This window comes from Vulpes vulpes, chromosome 2 (assembly GCF_048418805.1).
Source record: "Vulpes vulpes isolate BD-2025 chromosome 2, VulVul3, whole genome shotgun sequence".
NCBI classification, from domain to species: Eukaryota; Metazoa; Chordata; class Mammalia; order Carnivora; family Canidae; genus Vulpes; species Vulpes vulpes.
In genome coordinates, this window is record NC_132781.1 from 48,185,045 (window position 1) to 48,206,788 (window position 21,744).

A 21,744-nucleotide genomic window follows, 5' to 3' on the forward strand; every position below is an offset into this window, starting at 1 on the left:
GCTTGTCCCTAGATGTGCTCAGCAAATCTTCCACATTGTTCCACATTTTATTCTGAAATGAGGTGCGTCATCTTTCTAAATTCCTGCTGTCAGTAGGATCCTGCCTTCCAGCACATTCCCTAACGTGCCCTGGGCTCAGCCACTCAGGGGACCCCGGTGGTGTGTGGTGACATCGCCAACAGGGGAGGGAGCTTGCCTGTGTGGCCACCTGACTCCTTGTGACCTCCCAGGGCCAGCTGGACGCTGCAGGCACCAGAGCTGACAGCAGGTGGGGACTCAGTCCCAGAGGCTCATGACCTCCTGGAGGAAGCAAGACAGCAGGGCCTGTCATCCTACTTCCCCAACGGGGCGGCCCCAAGCGGGAAGCTGAGCCCACCTGCCTGTGGATGCCGTGGGGGAGCCTCAGGGGGTTTCTGGGCAGCAGGGCTTGCACGTGGGGCCTGGAGGACTGCCCATTGTCCTCGCCTCCGTGCCCTGCTCAGGGAGGCCTCACCCCCTTGTGTCCTGATGGGGATCAGGGACTGGGGACCAGGAGGGGCAGGCAGGTGTGCTGGAGAGGGTGGCCCTGCCTTGCCGAGGAGCCTCATGCCCCCATCTCGGGGGGCAGGATGCCCCCGACTGCCACAATGCACGTCACCACAGAGGGCCTGGGCTCCCGTGCTGGGTGGTGCTGTGGGATGTGCAGGCATGATGGGCTGGTGCCTTGGCCCCTCCTCCGTCCAACAGCCAGGGTGGGGACAGCCGACCCGGGGGTGGGGGTGACACTGCCAGGACCCACAGACAAGGCCCTGCCCGAAGCAGCACCGGTGGCAAGTGGGATCACAGAGCAGTGCAGGGGCCTGTGTGGGCCGGAGGAGGCCACAGCCAGGACGGGGTCTCCACACAGACTATGTGGGGACGGGAGGCCTGGTGCCCTCCCTAGTTCAGCCACACCAGCCATGGTTCCAGAGACTTCACCGCCCCAACTCTACCTGTGAGAAACGCCCACGGTACTTACTGTATGTCTTCCACCCATGTCATGACAGGACACAGCAGGCAGCCGTGGCAGCCAGCAGCGTGGCTGCGTTGTTTTCTGGGGTGCATCTGTCCATAAAGTGAGGTGCTGAGGCAGCTCAGGTGCTGTGCGTGAAGTGGGGTCTGTCTGTCCTGCCCGCCCATCCCTATGTGTCTTGTCCTCCTGTCACCACCTTGGGAGCATCACGGGGCAGCCAGCAGCTTTCCGTGTCTGGTGGGCACCAAGGAAGCAGGACAGGAAGGGATGGAGCAGGGGGTGGGCTGCCCCCAGCCCCTCACAACTGGAGCCCCCAAGCTCCCAGCCACTCACGACTGGAGCCTCCAGCCCCCTGGCCCCTCATGGCTGGAGTGGGTGCAGGGACGGCCAGTGAGGCACACACAGCCTAGGCGGGGGGTGCAGGTGTGATGCCCAAGGCTGGGTCACGGTGCAATGTCCTCTGTACGCACAGCCCCCACCCCGCCCCAATAAGGAGTCCTGGGAGGGGTCAAGGGCCATCTGTCTCAGGCCCTGCACCTGCTGTCTGGCCGTCTGCCCGCAGGCCCAAGGCATCAGGGCAGTGTTGGCTGTGAACTTGGTCCTGCCCAGCCCTGGGCCCGGATGGGAAGGTGGGGGCCACAACAGGCCGTGGGCATGACCCATGTCCATCCTGTGGACAAGAGCCCCTCACACCAGGCTCCTACCCGGACTCCTGCCTGAATCTGTGGGTCAGGGCAGCAGGGACCCAGGCCCTCCCTGTCCTGCACGGGACCCTGCAGAGTGACTCTTAGCGTATCTGTTCCTTCAGACAAATGTCTCCCAATGCCCTCCCTGTCTGTGTCTTCAGGGGGCATCAGTTCGGGAGCCTCCCCTCAGCTTAGAGGACCACCCTGCCCACAACCCGCACCCACCCACACCTGCCTCAGGTCCCCTCCAGCTGCACCTAGGGCTCCCAGGTGTCTCCCTGAGGCCCCTCGAGCTGTTGACTGGGGTTGGGTGTACACTGTCCTAAGCTCACTGGGAAGCACCCAGCAAAGCCAGTGTGGTCACTGCCCCGGAGAGATGGACAGTGGCCTCTTGGCCAGTGTGGGGGACCGGTCCTGGCTGTGGGGGAAGCAGCTGCGTGCAGGGCTGTCCCCTTAAATGCTGGAGGCAGAACGGGGTGCTGTCCTCTCTGAACCTGTCCATGATGTGCCAGTCTCCTGCAGGGTCCTCTCCACAGGTGGGAGTCTTTTTGTGAGAGTGTTTTTTGGGAGACCTCTCCACCCAAAGTCATCAAGATACTGTCCCAAAGGCTCAGTTTATGTGTTTCCCACACTCAGCTGTGGGGCTGAGGGTGCGTTTTCCATGGGTGTGAGGCGGGGGATGCTTCAGCATGCTCAGCAGGGTCACAGGGTGCCGGTGCCACAGGGCTGTCCAAGGCGTGCCCAGCTCAGGCTGGGGGTGGTGACGTGGGTCCAGATCCATCCTCTCCAGGCTGGTGCCATGCTGGGTGGGGGTCTTGCTTCACTGTGACTTCGGGCAGATTGTTAGGTGCATGGACACACACACACCACCTGACCACCTGTGGGACAGGTGACAACCCCTTTTCTTGTGTGGGGAGGGCCTTCCTGCATTATTGGGTCTCTTAATTTTTTTATCAGTATTTTTTTAAAGATTTTATTTATTTATTCATGAGAAACACGAGAGAGAGAGAGAGAGAGAGAGAGAAAGAGAGAGAGAGGCAGAGACACAGGCAGAGGGAGAAGCAGGCTCCATGCAGGGAGCCTGATATCGGACTCAATCCCAGGTCTCCAGGATCACGCCCTGGACCGAAGGCAGACACTCAACCACTGAGCCACCCGGGGATCCCCTTTATATCAGTGTTTTATGGTTTTGTGTTTTTTTGCATGAATTTATTTTATTAGATTTATCCAACAAAATTTGAATTTGGGGAGCATCTGGGGGCTCAGTTGGCTGAGTGTCTGTGTTTGGCTCGGGTCATGGTCCCGAGGTCATAGGATCAAGTCCCATGTCAAGGCCCCATGCTTAGTCTGCTTTTCCTTTTCCCTCCCCCTCTGCCACTCCCCCTGCTTGTGCACACACTCTTTCTTTCTCTCTGTCTCTCGGATGAATCAATAAGATCTTTTAAAAAAAGATATTAGCTTTTTTGTGCTATTCTGTTTTTAATGTTTATTTGTTGGTTGCTGGCCTTGTGTGGGGTGGTGTCCACTCTAGAACAAGCCTGATGTGTAATCCTCATGCCTTCTCTCTATTCATTGATCTTTAGTGAAAGTGTAGGGGAGGTGTAGAGGGGGAGTATCTCAAGCAGGCTCTGCACTGAACGTGGAGCCCAACCTGGGGCTGGATGTCACAACCTGAGACCATGATCTGAGTTGAAATCAAGAGTCAGGGCAGCCCCAGTGGTGCAGCGGTTTGGCGCCGCCTGCAGCCCGGGGTGTGGTCCTGGAGACCCGGGATCGAGTCCCACATCAGGCTCCCTGCACGGAGCCTGCTTCTCCCTCTGCCTGTGTCTCTGCCTCTCTCTGTGTGTGTGTCTATGAATAAATAAATAAACTCTTAAAAATTAAAAAAAAAAAAGAAATCAAGAGTCAGACGCTCAACTGACTGGGCACCCCTAATACCTCCTCTTTTGATTCTTCACAATTTTGCAAAAAATTATGTTTTGAGTGGCGATGTTTTTATTTTCTTGTTTTGATTTCTAAAGACTTATTTTTTTCTAGAGCAGTTTTAGGTTTTACAGCAGAATCTGGGAGGTACAGCGATTTCTCACATCCAACAAACATGGCCTCTTGCATGGCACATCCTCACGAAGCCCTGCTGGCATGCGGGCACCCAGAGCCCCCCCTTGGACGTCGGGGCTGTGTCAGGGTGCCCTCTGGACTGGGGCAGGATGGGCATGTGTCCACTGGGGCAGCCCCACTCAGACAGCTCACAGCCTCCATAGCGGTGCCTCTTCCAAGACGTCTCAGGGCCAGGGCCTTGCCACCTGTGCCTGTGCTGACAGCTTCCTCCTCTCCGTGCCTTCTCCTGGCCCGACCACTCGTCTTTCCTTAGCGCCAAGTCATGTATCATGTACAGGCAGACCGGAGTGAGGAAGGCTCCAGATGTCAGCCTTGCCTGCCCCTTCCCACTGCCTGTGCCCCAGCCCTGGGAATGCTTTCAGCTAAGCACGTTTCCTACAAACATCTTCCTTTCTGGCCAATGAGGTCGCCTCTATTCCTAATTTGCAGACTTGTTTCTTAAACCACCAACAGAAATTACTTGCCTGAAGTGCTTGTTCTGCATCTCCCGCAAGGCACATGTGGTTTCCCTTTGTTCCGTCCATGAATGCCGCCTAGGTCCCGGCTGCCCTGGGATGCATCCAGTGTGTCGCTCACTTGCCCCTGCTGCACATGGAGTCTCACCCTGGCGGTCCATGTCTTCCCCAGCTAGGTCCAGCTGTCTCCACCTATCTGGCTACATCTGGTCTCCTGCCTGAGCCCCGTGGCCCCCAATGCTTGGTGGATGGGCAGGTGAAGCCCCTGGGCCCCTCAGCCCTCAGATGTGACCCAGGGCACCTGTTGGGGACCTCCCGTCCCCCAGCTCGTGGGCCCATCTGGGCCCTACTCTGCTGTCTACTGTGTGAGGGTCACGGCTGGGGTCCTGAGGGAGACCTGAGTGCCAGGGCTTGTCCACATCCCCGGAGCTGCACACACAGCAGGCTCTGTCCACTCCAGGCTCACCTGGCAGCCCTGCCGGGCCTGCTCTGTAACATCCCGGGGGCAGCAGGACCTACTGGACGAGGAGGGGTTCCTGCAGTCCTGGGGCCTGTGTGGTGAGCCAGGGAAGCTGGGACAGGCCAAGCAGGGTGGCCCTGCCCTGAGGGGCTGGGGTAGGGGGCTGGAGGGGGTGGGGCGGGCCCTCCTGAGACAGCCAGGGGGCGCTGGTGGCTGTGGGTGACTCTGGCTGCTCTCCTTCCCAAGGTGGACAGGGCAGTAGCCGCCTCCCCGGCCAGCCCTCCCTCCCTGGCATTGACCTTGCACCCACTGTAAGGGCACAGCCCCTTGTCCAGCAGGAGGGGTGTCCCAGCAGGGTCCCCAGCCCTCAGTCCCATGGTGGGCTGGGGATGTGGGCAAGTGAGAGACGGCCTGGGGTGTGGCTGGGGAGGCTTCAGGGTGTAGCCAGCCTGTGTGGGGGCAGCAAGGGCTGGAGGCCAGACTAGGTGGGCGGTGGATGGGAGGCCATGAGTGACATGGAGAGTGGGGGTGCTGTGGCCCACCAGGCATGCCCTGACGGTCAGTGCTGCGACCTTGGCCCTGTTGTCTGATGCCCCTTTCCTGGCCATGCAGTGTGGCCACTCCAAGGCCCATGGCCCAGCACCCCTGAAACACGAGGCTTGGCTTCCCCCATACTGTGGGCAGCAGCACTTCGCAGCAAGCACTGCGGGACAGGCAGGCCCCAGGTCCCAGGGAAGGGGCAGCAGGCAGCTCTGGCCAGAGAGGCACAAGAGTCCACAGGCAGTGGGTGTCACGTATGCAGAGCCCCCGGGCATTGGTCAAGGTGAGGGATGGGGGGTCCTGCATAGACCTTGTCTTGTACCCCCCAGGCCAGGACCCGTTTCCGTTCCTGCAGGCCCTGCAGAAACTGTGGTCCACGCGGGAACTGCAGCAGGTGAGTGAGCGCACGGAGCGCGGGCACCTCTGCTGGCCTCAGTGGGCCACCCTCTCTGAAAATTCCGGCAGACACGTGGGGGTGGGAGCCCTGGGCCAATACCCACTGGACACTGGGGCCGAGAGCAGGAGGGAAGGGCCTGCAACCACCACTCAGCATCTGCATGGCACAGGGGCCCCAGGGATCTCACAGGCCTTCTCATGGCTCCCGTCCAGCGACTACTGATCTGGCCATCCCACTGGGGATGCATGTGGCCCTGGCAGGGGGCTGCATGCTTTCCCATAGCCACTCAGTGGTCCCGCCATGGCCTGTGCCTGGAGGGCAGCTTTGGCCCTGGGGATAGCAGAAGTACCCCTGACCCTGGATGCCCTGCCCTGCCCTTGGCTCCCTGAAGCAGAAGAACAAAGTTGCCCTGGCTCCAGGGTGGGTACGTAGCAGTCATCACTGTGAAGGCCAGAGGGCTGAGGCCCGTGTCTCCTGTCCTGCCTCCCACTCCTGGCTGAGGGTGGGCAGTTCATCCAGGGTAGGAAGGGCTACAGGCTGGTGGAGGAGTGGTGTCCCCGAGCTGGGGACGTTGAGGACGCTCCTGCCAGGCCCACGGCTTGCTTCGCAGCAAAGGGGGGGAGGGGTACCAGCACCTGGCCTGTGGGTCAGCCACACTTGTGTGTGTCAGGGGACAGGCCTGGGCTCTGTGGTGGTGGTCAGCCCCCTGGACTGATGCATCCAGGCTCTGAGCCACCCCGTCCAGCCATCAGCTAGAGAAATCCAGTCTTTGCAAAAACCAAAAGCTCTTTAAATTCTGTATCCCGTGGCCTTGGGTTAATGCTGAGGCAAGGTGACTGTGTTATTTGGGGAACTGGCCTCACAGGTAGCCCCACTCAAGCCGCCCTGCACGCCCTGGTTGCGCCTCGCCTGGTGAGTGCCTGGGGCATCTGTCTGTCTGTCCTGCGTCAAGGGGAACTAACTCAGGGCTGCGTTGAACACCTCCCTTCTATTCATTCCTGGGGCAGCTGGATGAGGGTAGGAGTCCTCGTCCCCAGAGAGTCTGGAGGAGCCCACAGACTGTCTTGCCTGGGTGCTCGAGGTCCGGGGCTGTGGCACCGTCTGTGGGGCACTTCCTGCTTCTTCCTTTCCCAGGGAGTGTCACCGCAGTGGTGTGGCTGCCAACCTGAGGTGCTTCCCGCCTCTCCAGAACCCAAATGGGGCCAGCCTATCTTCTATGGCTGCCTCTCCACTCTGGCAGGTGCCACCACCGCTGCCATGGGCCTCATGTGCAGTCTCCTCTTCCCCAGGTACTTACGGCCCTGACGGGCTACATTCCCTCCAGCTCAGGGCTCCCTCTTCATTAAGGCATCTCTAATGCCGGCCGTTCCTCACTTCCAAGCCCACACAGGAAGGAGCACATACTCTCATTTTCAGTGCCAGAGAGGCCTGTGTGTGGCAGGTCTTGCCCGTGAGTGTGCCAGGCAGTCATGGTCCCCACCTGGTGGCTCCCGGGGAGCTTAGAGAAACACGTGCTATCTTCACCGGGTTCACCCACCAGAACTGGTCCGGGGCCCAGTGAGTGAGCTCGACTCTGGAGATGCCCCAGTGGCCCAGAAGCAGACGGCGGAGGGCCACCAGGGACCACGGGGCGGAGGGACCAGTGTGACAGTAGTGGCGTCCTGAGGGCTGGCCGAGCTTGGAGAAGTTCCAGGGTCCTGGGAGAACAGGGCAGGAAAGCTGGAAGCTGGATCCTAAGAGGAAGGAAATGGGATGGTGGGGGGCTGTGGTTCCCCCTTAAAGATGCAGCAGGAGTGGCAGGTTTGGATGCTGGTGTGGCCAGGATGCAGGCTGCAGGTGGAGTCCATGACTGGTGTAGAGTGGGGCCTGGACCCGAGGACAGATGTCCACAGAGCCCCCCTGGGTGGGGACGGGAGGAGAGACAATTGGCACAGGGAGGGGAGTGTGGAAAGGCCTGTGCCCCCTGCAGCGGGGCCCAGGACGCCAGACCCCTGGGAGCTTGTTTGAAACGTCAAGTCCCAGCCAACCTGTGGCCCTCCTAAGGCAGAACCAGGGTGCTGGAGTAGGTCTTGGGGGGGCTCTGGCTCCGCTCAAGCCCGAGGAACCTGTGGGGTCAAGATGGGGCAGGCAGCACCTTCACCTCTGCAGTGCAAGCTGGCGAGGGGCGGCCAGATGGCAGGAGGGAGGGACAGGGCAGTAGCCACAGTCCCAGAGCCAGGGTTCCAGGGGTTGTAAGCATAGACATGGGGCCACAGGCATAGGCCAGAGCAACACAGAGGAGCCGCGGGCTGGACTTCCACCTTCCAGAATGAGGGATGGCTGGTGGGCTTGGGACCTCGCATGTGAGGTACACCTGGCGGCTGCAGGGGTCTGGGGGCTGCAGGTGGGGCCCAGCCATCCCTTGGGGCTCCTGTGTTCCTCCCTTAATTTTCACTTCTCCACAGTTTCAGGCACATTTATTGTCTTCTTTCATTCCCAGACCCGCATCCCCCTGCCCTGTCCCTGGAGCTCTCCCTGCCTGCTGCCCAGCAGCCCTAGTGACTGTCCCCTGTGCTCTGTGGGTCCTCCTGAGCTCATCTTAGCAAAGCTCTCTCCCACTGGAAGTGTGCCGGCCGGGCAGTGACAGCGTGACAGGGGTTCCTGCCCGCCAGCCTCCCCTGGGGCAGCGTCGCCAGGACCATGTGTGTGACGTGTCAGCCCGTGTGCCCCGTGCACCCCGTGGAGGGAGATGCCTATGGCCCCACCTCCATGTGGCCACCCTGGGACCTTGGGCCTCCTTCCTCGCAGACCCCTCGCGTCTGCTGGGTGTTTGTACAGGGAGACTTGCCAAGTCTCCTGTTCACCCTAATGCTGCAGGAGAAAGTCTGTGTTTCACTTTCAGTAAGCTGCCAGATGGCTCAAGCACGGTGGTTTCAAAATTACACTGGAACTAAGTAGACATTTGCCCTGAATGTCTGGGAAGCATCGTCTGCATGGTGGATGCAGGGGCCGTGGCCCTTGTTTCAGAGCTGCGCCTGCAGCCCTGCCTGCAGCCCAGAGCTCTGTGGGTGGGCCCCATGGCCTGGGGGCACTGGTGCTGTCTGAGCACAGCAGAGGCATTTGTGTGGGAAGAGGTGCGCACAAGCAGGATGCAGGTGACTTGGAGCTCCAGACCCAAGAATGTCTCTCCTGAGGAGAGTTCCAGCCCAGCCTGGCTCCCAGATGCTCTCCAGGCCGAGACATGGGAAGGGCCGTGTGGCCAACAGCCTCCCTGGTGACTTCCCTCCATGGTCGCTTAGTCACTAGCAGTGGGGGAGCCTGTGACCCCGGCTGGGTCAGCAGAATCCTGGGGAGGTCACTGGGGCTGCTGAAGGCCTCCTGTCTCCAGGGAAGATGCCACAGTGAGCAAGGACATGCCCTCAGTAGTGACAGCCATAAGCAAGGCCCGCAGATGCCCTGTAGGGTCTTGGCTCCTTCAGGGATGCACCTACCTTGGCCCCAGGGATGATGAGCATCACTACCACAGTGGCCCCAGAAACAGTGAGCGTCACCTCCATGGTATCACTCCAAGCCCCAGACCCCCTTTGCTCTGGGCACCTCGACTGTGTCTGGTGTGTCAGGACAAGTTCCATGCACTCTGCATTCACAGAGGGTGACCATCCAGCATCCTGGGCCCCTGGAAGCAGATAGTCATCAGGCCGTGTGCTGGTCCCCTTAAGCTGTCCTCTGGAGCCTTCTCATAGGTGGGGACATGGCCAGCATCTTGCCACCGTACAGCAATAGGCAGTGACCATCTCAGAAGGGCCTGCCCGTTTGCTCCCCTTCTGCTGACCACCACAGAAGCTCCCACCATGAAGGGCAGCTGGACAACCCAATGGAAGGAGCTGGCCCACAGCTGACCATGGAGGGGATATGGGGGTTCCAGGGGCCATCCCACTGGGAAGGGGTCTGTGTGACCTCCTAGGGCCCCTTGGGCATCCTTCATCTACACCTGGCTGCCCATCACCCTGTCACAGGAAGGATGGTGGCTTTTCTGGAAAAGCCTTCGATTTTTGTGGCCCCTGGTCAGTGAGCACTGGGCCCAGAGCTGGAGGGCCTCCTTGGGCAGGATTCTTCCTTCCAGCCTCCTGCCCTGGATCGTGGCAGGCTGTACACCCTCTGCCTGGCTGGTGGACACTCTCCAGGGAAGAAAGGAGATGGGTGTTGACCTGAGCTCACCTTCCAAGTGGAAGAGCTGGCTGGCCAGTAACTGGGAGCCACAAGTCCCACCCACACAGCCACCCCACTCTGCTCTGTGAGCCTCTCAGAGTCACTCTTCGGGGCCCCGAGGGGGGACTGGACCTATACACGTTGGGACCAAAGGCCAGAGAGTGCCTTTCTCTATCTGTCCTTCCAGGAGCAAGAAGGCAGTGGTCAGCCTTGGGGGTCTTTTTTCACATGTCCCTGGAAGGCATGGGCAGCTGGTGGAGATGGGGGACAGTGGCCCCTAGGATGGCCTCGGGTGTCAGGGTACCTGCCCTGAGTGATGGACACCTAGAGAAGCCTGCAGCTGCAAGCAGGCCCTGGACTTGCAGGGTGCCCCAGGGATCTCATGGCTGATAGGCCAGGGCGCAGCCAGCCAGCCACGCACCAGGGTGGCCCTGGGATGACACCCACTCGCCTGAGTGGAATGCGTTTCTTCTGTCAGTGTTCACGTGTTTCCAAATCTTCTGCAAGACGTGGAAAAGCACACCAAAGGCATTTTTTGGTATGGGTTTTTTCCTTCTCTTATCTGTTTCCTGTCGCTTGCCAACACGTCACTGAGTCTGAAGGCAGGTGCGGGTCCTGGACATCACACAGGTAGTGGGAGTGAGGCAGAATGACTGGAGCTCAGACAGTGCCCACCCTCAGTCTGTGTGGGGACCCAGCCTCTGTCTTTACGGGACCATTAGTGGGACCCAGGGCCACAGCAGTCAGACCAGGCCAGAGCCCCGAGAGGGGAGGATGACCCTGACTCACCCCAGGTCCCTCTGAGCCAATCACACCCTGGACCACGCAGGTCAGGGAGGCTGTGCCAGGAGGCCTGGAGCCTGACAGAGCAGCAACAAGTGTCTGTGTCTCCACAGCTCCGGGAGGAGGCCTGGCGGGGCTTTGATGCCCTGGACGATCCGCGGACGGGACTCCTGGCCATGCTGGAGAGCAGCCAGGGCTGGCAGCAGAAGGGCCCCTCCCTGGAGTCCTGGCTTACCTGTCAGCTGCAGCACTGGCTGCAGGCACAGCCACTCCCAGGGCCAGCCCAGGTGAGCCCTGCCCACAGCCCCACAGGCCACAGCCATCTGGCCTCTGTAGCCAGCTGAGTTCGTTCACCCTTGGTGGGTGTGGCGCCTTAAGACTGCCTGGGCTTCCGGGTCTGTGGGCTTGACCCTCCACCTCCCCACCTGTGCCCCTCCCCTCTCGGCCCTGCCTGCCTAGAGTGTGCACTGTGGGCACAAGGTGGCCAGTGCAGGATTCCTCATAAGGCCTGCCCCAGCACTGTGACCCCAGTTGAGGCTGCTGTCTGCCCCCCAGTGCAGCTTGAAGCTGAAGCAGCTGCAGGCCCGTGCACTCAGGGTCCTTGCTGAGAGCCCCCCTGTGCTGGTGGAACCACTGGTGAGCATCTTCCAGCTGCAGGATGCAGACCAGAGCCCCCTGCTGACTCATGTCCACCAACTCCACCAGGAGGGCAAGTTCAAAGAAGTGAGTGTGACCCCCATGTGGGTCGTGGGTCGTGGGTCAGGGCTCGGGGGAAGGGCTCAGGGGCATGCCTTCTGATCCTGGGGCCACGGGCCGGGTCTGCATGTGGGGTCAGGCAGCAGGCACAAACCGGGCCGAGGAGGCTCACAGGGTCCACCCTGGAAGTGTCCTCTCTGTCCCTCCACTATGGGGGCTGCATGAGGGGGCTTCAGGTCTGATGCAGAGGCTTCAGGGACCAGCCACCCCCAGAACCCAGCTCAGGCCTGTGCCCAACATTGGGGTCCTAGGAGACACTCATACTCACCAAGCTGAATAGGCCTGGGAGCAGCCCCTCATACTGGCACGTATGAGGTGGCACGGCACCTGGGGTCCTCTGTCTTGAGGTGCCCACTGGGTCCTCAAATATGCTCAGCGGTCCAAGGATCCTCTGGCTCTGCCCGGAAGCCCTATGGCAGAGCCACTTACCTGAGATGCTGCTGTCCAGTCTCATTTGTCAACTCCCAGAAACAGTTGTGGGGGTTAAGAGGATCAGTAGTGTGGGGGGTCCCTGTGCCCACACTTGCCACCCCTTGGGCCTAGGTCAGACTGCGGGATCTCCCACACCCTCCCGGCCCAGAGCTTCCCAGGCCAGGGGAGCTTTGACCCAGGAGTACCTGCATGACCCTGTGGGGTTGAAGGCCTTCTCCCTCCACTCGGCCTCTTGCTGACCTGGCCTGGGGGCGAGCAGTCCGGTTCTCTCTGGGCCCAGCTGCTGGCTGAAGACAGTACCTTCCCATTGTGTCCTTGTTGGGGGGACCCTGCAGTCACACCCACACCAGGCCTGGGGACTGGCCACTTTGCTTCTGTCCCAACAGTAAGAACAGTGCCCCAAGAGCCCTGAATGCTATGCCTGCCACCTCTCTGGACCCATCCAGCAGCCCTGCCCTCACTTGGGGTGGCCCAACTCCTACTATTCGATGGTTCAGTTGGACCAGGTCTGACCAGTGGTGGTGCCCCCTGAGGGTCCATTGGCTCCCTGCCGTGCAGGCTGGGCCAGACCCCCATCCTACCTTACCAGTGATCCCCAGGACTAGCCCCTCGGCCTAATGCTCATGTGTCTTTGCAGGAGCTCAGTGTGGGGCACAGGTTACTGGTCATGACAGCAGAGAGTCCTCTATTGCATGCAATGCTTTTGAACATGGGGCCTGGCGGGGACAGGTCATTTGGCTCCCTTGTCCTGGGGAGGCCTGGGTCTGAAAGAGCAAGTGTGGAAGCATGGGTTTAGTAGTTACCAGTCTCTGGGTAAGAGCTCGTGGGGCCCTGAGGGTCTCGGTGGGTTCGTTGAGTCTCCTCTGTGAGCAGTACCAGCTCTCACTTAAGTCCAGAATTTTCTGAGAGAAGATGGAGGCTGACCAGGAGCCCTGGGAGTGGCTCGGGTGTACATGAGGCAGAAGGGAAGAGGAGTCTGCGGTGAGTAGGGAGGAGACTCCATGTGGGGCGTCTCTGAGCTGTTGCTGTAGGCACAGGGGTCCCCGCGGCATCTCTGTGCCCTGAGGGGGAGGATCAACGCAGGGAGGCAAGCGCTGGAGAAGTTCTGGGGCGCCCAGCTCAGGGGTGCATTCCCACCGAGTCAGAGTTCCTATGTTCTGGGGTATCCAGAGGCTCAGTCCTGGCTCACCTCCACCCAGGGCCTCATCGGGCCCAAAATCAAACCTAATTTGTGGACAGTGCTGCTTCTGGACATACTTCCTGCGCCTGTGCTGGCTCAGGGCTTGGCAGGCACCAGGGCAGGACCCCAGGCCCACCCCATGGGGGGTGGGATGGGGGCTTCTTCCCTGGGAGGCCAGTCCCAGCCAGGGGGCTATTTGCAAGGTAGGCCTCACCTGGACTGCCAGACCCTGATCCTTGGAAATGAGGGCCGTGTGTTGGCGGCTGTCCTGCCCCAGCCTGGGCTCTTGTCTCGAGACTGGTGAAGGGCGCTGAGAAACCAAGATGACCACGCCGGGGACAATGTGACTGGGGCTCTGCTCCTGTGGCGCAAGGCCATTCTCCGCAGGCTGAATGGGCGGCTGGGCTTGCAAGAATGCGGGAGGCAGAAGGCAGGCTAGTGTTTCGGCGTCTTATGTTACACCCGAGCCTTTCAAAGAGTGTCTAGGGCCGGCTGAATGCACCTCCCTCACGCTCCAAGGCAGGAATCCCAACACAAAGGGGGCTCTTGTCCCGCACAGGCCCCTTCTGCGAAGAAAAGCCATTGTCCCCAAGCGGGGCCGCCCGGCAGGCGGTGCATGCTCCAGTGGCCACCGCCGCGCCCGGCGAAAGGGGCCGCATTCAGGCCTGTCCGCTCGGATTAGCAGGGACTCACGACTTAATGTGCGCCGATATTTCATGTCGAGGGCGGCGGCTGGCTCCAGGCGGGATGAATGCCTGCTTTTGTCTACTGAGTTATTTTATTTACATTTTTTAAACAGCTTATCAAGGTAAAAAGATAGCTTTGCTTGGGGGGGAGGAAAGAAAGGCCCTTGGCTCCAGGCCCAAGCCGAGCTGTGGAGGTGGGAGGTAGGCCCATCCCAGGTCTGAGGCTACTGAGTCTGGGCTCGGCTGCTTGGGCACCTGCCCAGCCCTCCTGCCCAACGGAGTGGGCAGCCTGGGGGTCCATGTACACTGTTCCCACGGTGGCAACCCTGGCCCCTCCGGGTTTTCTTATTTTCCCCAAAGGCAGCAGCTCTGGCACCTGTCAGGCCAGAGGTATCTACAGCTCTGCTCTGACCCAGATGCTGGGCAGCGCAGTGTCTCTTCTCAGTGGCCGCCATGCAGAGGCCAGGAAGGCCTGGGAGGTGCCAAGGAGGCCCAGTCCTCCGCCTTTTGTGGGGTCTGAGCCCCTCCTACCTTCCCTGGATCAGCAGGTGATCTTCCTACACCTGCTGGGTCTCTTGTGTGACAGCGCAGTGGGCAGTGGGCAGCTTGGTCTGCTGTCCCCTCAGCAGGAGCTCAGACAGAAAAGTGATCAGAGATGGATTGTAAGCCAGGCCTGATGACAATGAGAGAACTACCCGGAGCGCCCCCAAGTCCCAAAGATAGAAGCCAGGCAAGGCAAGGGGCTTCCTGGAGGAGGGGGTTCTGCGTCAGCCATCTCCCCAGGTCACTGTCCACTCCCTAGGGAACCGGGGCACCCATCTTGTCCTCCAGGTGCAGAGCCCTTCCCACCTCATCCCAGGGCTGCATCCAGCACTGGGTGTGCCAGCTGCACACTGTGGCATCCACACAGTATGAAGGAGGGGGTACCCTGAGTGCTGGGAGAGCTCCGGATGAAAAGCCACTGCTCTGGAAGAAGCGGGGAGAGGACACAGGCCACCGGCCCTGCTGAGCACTCTGACTCCTTACAACAGTGATTACGTGGGCAGGTGGGGTGTGCACAAGTGAGGTCTGAGCTGTCCACCTGCGGTGGGTACTGGTGGGTGCTGGTGGGCACCACTGCTGACTAGGGCCCTGATGACAGGGCAACAGATGAGGGGCTGGCGTGGGCACAGCAGGGCCCTCCTGACCTCCCTGGCACCTTGGGGAATCCCTGCTGGGAGAGGGCAAAGATCCTCAGGACGTGGTGAGTGGTTGCCGGCTGCTCTCTGTGGTGAAGCCGTTCCTGCTGCTGTGATCGCCCTGGGCCCACCCTGGCCCCCTCCACCCCGGCCACCATTCCGGACTACCCTACACCCCAAGCCTGAGGCCTCACTCCAGGATTCAGAGGGGTTGTTGGATGGCTGGGGGGTCAAAGATCCTCCCACCCCACTGAGGGCTGGGGCCTAGAGCACAGATGGACTCTTGTCCTTAGGGGACCCAAGGCAGAGGACCCCAGCAGAGGGAGTGAGGGGGCGGCAGCCCAGCACCCCAGGTCATCTCTGCCACCTCCTACCCCTTGTGGCTTCCCCTGCTTCACCTCTCCCAGGGTCACTGGCCCACAGCCTGGTCTGAGGGTGGGAGCGTTCCAAGCCCCCAGCTCTGCCTCCCACCCCCTTCCTGACCGAGCCCAGCTGCAGGTGTTGACCCTGGAGGAGCCAAGAAGCTGAAGGAGGCAGGACAGGTGCAGGTTTCTGATAATGTGCGGGGCCAGCAGGGTGCGGTGCTAGCCTTCCTGAGGGCGCTGGGTGCTCCCTTAGTGCCTCACGGGTTCTCCCATCCAGAACCGATAATACCCCCCAGGCCCCCACCCCCCCGCACCTGGACCCCACCCACAGCCCTGGCCCCTCCCACAGCCCTGGGCCCCTCCTCCAGATCTGGCCCTTCCCATAGCCCTGGCCCCTCCCCTACACCCCCCACGCCACCACTGCACCTGGACCCCTCCCACAGCCCTGGCCCCTCCCCTCCCCTGCACCACCACCACCACCACCACCACCACCCCCGCACCTGGACCCCTCCCACAGCCCTGGTCCCTCCCCTCCCCCAACCCCCCCACCCCGTTCAGGGCCCCGCGGGGCTGGCGGCGGGCGAGCCCTGGACAGCAGCCAGGCTGCGGAGGCGCCGGGTCAGCGCCTCAAGGGAAAGGCCCCTGGCCCTGCGCCCCCACCCCGCGCGATCCGAGGCCGGAGCCGGAGCGGGCCTTTCCCAGGCCGCTATTTTGGTCCTTTGTGTGAGCTGCGTGGGGCGGGGCGCCCGGCTGCTCCGCCGGTTATTTTTGCTCATAATAGGAGCGCGATGTATGGAAATTATTAATAGTAGCCCGGCCCGCGGTACGTGCGGACGCTCAGGGCCCCGGGCGCACTCTGCGCCGGGTCGGAGGAGGGGTCCCTGTGGCCGTGAGTGGGGCCCCGGGGTCAGGGCCTTCTGCGGGGCCCACTTCCCTAGTCCTGGGACCTCTGCCCTCCCCTTCTCACCAGGAAGCTTGGGGTACAGAGCCTCCCTGTCTTTGGTCCCCAGGGGCAGCTTCCTGTATCCCCCCAGCACCCACAGACCACAGCACATCCTGCTCCAGCCTCCCCTCCCCCGGGCCAGCCCACCTTCCCGACAGGCAGTATTCGGCTGCTCTTTCTGGGCTGTCCACTGGGTGTGCCCTGTGGAAAGTGCTCAGGGGCCCCCAGGGTGCCCAGAGGCAAGGCTCATCAGCCCTGGCCCCTGGCTGTGAGCACCATGACTGGCCATGCTGCATTTGCAGGTGGAGGGCAGCTCTGGGAGGTAGTGGGCAGAGTACAGTGGGCCAACGTCTGGGGGGGGGGGGGGGTGACAGAGCTCCTGCCTCTTGTCTGCCGGTCCCTCTTGGTCCTCTGTCCACTCATCAGCAACCCCTGACCAGAGCCACCTGGGCCCAGCACCTGCCCCATGCCCCATCCAGACCACCCCCTAGCCTGGCAGGGCCCACCTGGCTGGGTTGTTCCCACCTGCTCCATGTCAGGTGGAGCCTCGTTCACGTGAGGTGGGGGACTTGTCTGCCAAGAGGCTTCTGGATTCCAGGCCCTTGGATCTGAACAAGCCCTGTCCTGTGCCCACAGTGGCTGGGAGGCATGGAAGGGTGGGAGCCCCCAACCAGGCCCATTGTCACCTGCTCCATTTGTGGTTGTCAGGCTGCTCTGCTGGGCATGAAGCTGAAGCTACAGCCAGGACTTGATGTTGAAAAGGTGAGCATCTTTCTCATGCAAAGTGTGGAGGTTCCCACTTGGATAGACCCTAGGTCTCCAGAAACGTGGTTTTGTGGGGGGACATTCTCCTACCTGTGAGCCCTGGCCTTTGCTCCTCATGGAGGGGTCGGGGGTCTCAGGGTGCTGAGGGCCAAGGTCACTTGTGGGGCCCAAGAGGGTGGTCACTGGCCTTAGGGGTAACATGCTCAGAAGGCTGTGGCCATAGGGACTCTCAGGAGTGGGACTTCCCCTGAGGTCCCATCCTGGCAGATGGGTCCCTGTTCAGTCTGGGTTCCGGGCAGCCTGACCTATGTGGTCACATGGAGTGGGAAGGAGGTGAGGAGGGGTCTACTGTTGGGACCCCTGGGAGGGGGCTTTGTTGAGGCCCGGCCCTTACAGTAGAAATGGCCAGAGTGTCCCAAGGCCGTGCTACCACCAGAGGCTTCCTCGGAGCTTCCTGGAGGCTTGGGCAGCTCAGGGCCCTTGTGGGCATGTGCCAGGTACCATGCGCAGGCTTGTCTGTGCCAGCAAGGAGGCATTTCTGGGCCATCGGGGCTACTGCTCATGGTTAGTGTCCTTCCTGCCTCCCACCACAGCTCATTGAAGACAAGGGGACAGCTGATCTTCCCCAGGATCCCCATGGCCTCTTGGGGCCTCCAGTCCTTTGCAGTGCAGATAGAATGAGCACAGAGCCCAGGACCAGGCCCAGAGAGCCATGGGGCTTGCGTGTGTCTGTGCCCATGTGCACTTGGCACAGCGTGGGCTGGGATGAGGGCACCATGCCCTGGGAGCCACTTGGGAGTCACGGATGTCTGAGCCTCTGCACCCCCAGGGAGGCAGGTCACCTGAATAGGTCTCTGGTCTTCACAGTTCTGATGCTCTGGCCACTCCCTCCTCTGGGTAGGAGGTGAGTCTGGGGTCCTGGCTGGAGGGTGGAGGCACCAGGCACCTGCAAGGCTGTGACCCCAGGATGTGCTCCATCATAGATGAGCATCCCGCTGCTTCTCCAGGACAAGGTGAACCTTGTGGAGCGTTATGTAGCTGGCTTCCCGGACCTGCAGAGGAGGCTGCTGGTCCTCCTGGACTCCTGGTGCCAGCCTGACTTTGACATCAGAGTTGTTGCCAGGTGAGCGCATGGAGGCCCAGGGGTGGCAGCAGGCAAACAGGAAAGCCCTGTGCATGCCCCGCACACACACACACACACATCACAGCAAGCTCAGCCAGAGAGGGGCCTGCTTCTGGAGCCCAGAGGCCACACAGGGTTGGAACCAGATAAGAGACCGGTAACCCTCTTCGATGAACAAAAATAATTCTCCGTGTTGCATGAATCATTTTTTACCCAGTTTTGGGAGTCACGGTGCCTGTCCATTACTCCTTCCTTCATCCCATCACCTTGTGACCCTCACTTGTGCACGCCTGGAGCCCTTGTGGGTTCCTTTCAACTACGTCCATATATGACACAAAGGTGTCACCTGCATGTGGGGCACAGGGATGGCCATGTGTCTGGGGTGGCCACAGTGTGAAGTAGTGCCTGGAGGTCTGTGGAGGTGCCCTGAGCCACCCAGCCCTGGGACCATCCCTCTTGAGATTCAGCCTGGCTTTGGGCCCACGCCCCCAGAGCTATGGGCAAGTCACTTTCCCTTTCTGGGTTTATTTCCTCATTCCTAAAATGGGACTGATTTTGTCTGCATTCAAGGGCTGTGACTTAACGTGCTGTGAAGCAGACAGAGCACGTGTGGCACCACGCCAGGACGTCTAGTGTGGGGTCATCGCTGTTACTCCATATGTGGAAAGGGACAGGAGTGACACCCGGCTGGCTCCATTGGCGTGGCATGAGGGTGTTGATCTCCGGGTCTTGGGTTTGAACCCCACATTGGGTGTGGAGATTGCTCAAAGATATTTTTTTAAATGAGAAGACAAGATTGGAGCAGAAGAAAATATCTGAAAAAGACACAATGGCTTCCTTCATTATAGCTAAAATGGAAATTTTAGCAGGGATGTGGAGCCTCTGCTGGTGGGGTCTGCTGTGGCTTGGCCACTCAAGTATGCTCTTTGGCGCCTTTGGCCACAGCTAGACCTGTGCTAGGACCGTCTCAGCAAATCCCTGCTGGAGAAGCCCACGACACATGGGTGCATGGTCTGTGAAGAGACCAGTATATGCTCATGGGCCCGAAGCCCCGGGCAGATCCACATGTCTGTCAGTAGCAGAGCAGACAAGGAGTCTGTCTGCAGCCACAGCTGGGCCTTGCATGGTGGGCCTCACACAGTGGGCTGTGCAAAGTACACACGCAGCATTGAGGAACTCCCCACACTCAGTGTTGTACGAGATGGCCCAGACCCGAGGGTCCAGACTCCATGATCCCTTTTGTGGGAAGTTCAGCACCTAGTGCACAGTCTCTGCAGGAACCAGCCAGAGCAAGGCCGAGGGGTGAGGCAGGGGCTGAGCATCCCAGGTGAGCTGTGGGTAGTGGGTCCTCAGGCACACCTATGATCCCCGCTCCTTGCTGTGTGTCAGTTATACCTCAACACACTAGGCTTTAAAAAGTTTACCTGTTTCTGGCAGGTAAACATGAGTACATGTTATTGCCCCTTTGCTTTAAAACGAAGAAAACACTAAGATACTGAGAGGTGCAGGGACAGCAGGTGGTCAGGCAGTAGCACTTGGCAGGCTGAGAAGCTGAGCCCATGGCCACGAGGAGCACGTGAGGTCTCACACCTCCATGCTGGGAGGGAGGGCTGGGGGGCCCAGACTCCATGCTGGTCAGACAGAGCTGGGGACCCCAGGCTGTTGTGTCTGGGCACAGCTGAGAACAGGGCTGAGGCTCTGTGCAGAGTCAAGTAAGCTTTCAGAACACAGAACAGAACTCTTGTCAATAAAAAATACGACCAAGGGATGCCTGGATGGCTCAGTGGTTGAGCGTCTGCCTTCCATTCAGGTCATGATCCCGGGATCCTAGAATTGAGTCCCGCATCAGGCTCCCCATAGGAAGCCTGCTTCTCCCTCTGCCTGTGTCTCTGCCTCTCTGTTTCTCATGAATAAGTAAATAAAGTCTTTAAAAAGATAAAAAAAAAATACAACCACAAAGCAAAAATCTCAGTCAAGATTTGGAGGACAAATTTGAAGATGTCTTCCCAAAAGTACAAAACTGATGAACAGAATGAAAATCAGAGAGAAAAAAGAAAAAGAAAATCAGAGAGAAATGATTAAAAGAAAAATTAGAGATACTGTCAAGAAGGCCTAACATCTAAATAATGGGAACCCCAGGAAAAAAAAATAGGGAGGAGCTCACCCCCCAGGTGCCCAGGACAGAGGACAGGGAGCCAGGCCTAGCAGGTGGTGCTGGGTGGCCAGAATGGGTGAGACCTACACTGCAGACCCTGGGCAAGCAGACACCTGATGGGGTTCCCGGAGCACCGCCTACCCCCAGCTGAGGGAGAGCTCTTTCAACTACAACGTATCCACTCAACCGAACCCCCCACTAGCATGGAGCTGACTATTGACCTCAGGTGGGCGCTGTGTCCAGCTACTTCTGCAGGTGTGCTGTGCGCAGCCAGCAGGGTGAGGAGGCCCCACCTCCTCATGCACTCAGGAAGGGGCTGGCCAGGTCCTCCCTCAGGTTTAGAAACTGAGGAGGTGATAAAAACAGACAAATATTACCCCAAAGAGAACGGGAGCGTGGCCTGCGCTGACTGTGTTGGCCTGCTCACCAGACCATCACAGGCATGGTGTGTCCTGACTTGGGTGGATTGCAGATGCCAGGTAGGGGGTGACAGCCAAATGCCTCCCATGGTGAGATGTCCCTGTGAAACACCTAAAACCGAACAACCAAGAGATCACGTGCAAGTATGTTACTTGGAAACACAGAGGCAGATACTAGACGGGACAAAATTGACATGCAGGTGTCTGGAGCAGGTGAGACAGTGACGTACCGCACTTCCTATGGGTGGTTCTCGTGGAATCACCTGCATCTTGACCTCTGTGTGTGCACGTGTGACCCTGACAGAAATACAAGTCATAAATGTATTCATTTTAAAAAGAAAGTCATTGCCAGCCCAGAGACGTGTCTGTGTCCCTGCAGGCAGCACCCGCAGGTGATGTCCCCGAGGCTGGAGAGGCTGAGTCCCAGAGCGCTGAGTCAGCAGGTCCTGAGTCTGCTAGAACGGCATGGCCTGGACCCAGGTGAGTGGGACCCGCAGGCCCAGCGCCTGCCCACCACGGGCCCTGGACCAACTGAGATGCTGGCCCCCTTCCCTGCCCTGCCCTCCCGTGTCCCAGCTTTGGTAGAATAATGGCCATGTGTGTTCCCTGGTCATTGGTGCTGCATTTGGCCATGGCGTGTGCCTGTTGGCTGTCAGGATGTCTTCTTCAGAAAATGTCTAATCAGTTCCTGTGCCTGTTTTAAAATCAGGTTATTTGGGGGTTTTTTTGCTCTTGTTGCAGGAGTTCCTTGTCCCATTCTGAATGCTCACCCTTCATCAGATAGGTGCTGGGCGAATGTTTCCCCCCATGCCCTATGTCACCTGTCAGTCTTGCCACGCAGAAGCTGATTCGTAGTTGATGGGATGCCACTTGTTCATCCTGGCTTACGTTTGTCTGCTTTGGCTTTTTAGCTTTTGGTCCCCCCGCCCCCTCCGCCCAGCAGGCTAAACATGAAGCCCTCTTTCCTCTTAAAATATTCCCCAAGTTTCAATAGATGTTATTTCCATTATGGTGCAGCTTCAGATGTTTTCAAGTTTCTGTTGTGGTTTTCTTTGCTGATGGGCTCATTATAAATGTATTTCTTAAAAAAAAAAAAAAAAGAAAAGAAAAGAAATGTATTTCTT

At 59.6% G+C, this 21,744-nt stretch overlaps 1 protein-coding gene across 25 annotated transcripts in view; it reads left to right on the forward strand.

Annotated features, from left to right (window-relative positions):
* The window catches only part of EXD3 (exonuclease 3'-5' domain containing 3), an 81,375-nt gene that overhangs the window by 23,133 nt on the left and 36,498 nt on the right, over window positions 1-21,744 (forward strand). For 21 of the 25 annotated variants that reach the window (XR_011999777.1, XM_072748125.1, XM_072748129.1 and 18 more), the window contains 6 exons: window positions 5,580-5,644; window positions 10,732-10,905; window positions 11,174-11,341; window positions 16,867-16,920; window positions 17,907-18,046; window positions 21,000-21,100. Coding sequence is in view for 24 of the 25 variants with exons in the window: in XM_072748125.1 (XP_072604226.1) it covers window positions 5,580-5,644; window positions 10,732-10,905; window positions 11,174-11,341; window positions 16,867-16,920; window positions 17,907-18,046; window positions 21,000-21,100 (702 nt within the window). In the remaining variant the exon portion in view is untranslated. The remainder of the gene's footprint in view (window positions 1-5,579; window positions 5,645-10,731; window positions 10,906-11,173; window positions 11,342-16,866; window positions 16,921-17,906; window positions 18,047-20,999; window positions 21,101-21,744) is intronic. The other 4 variants (XM_072748137.1, XM_072748138.1, XM_072748136.1 and 1 more) reach the window with 2 other exon arrangements.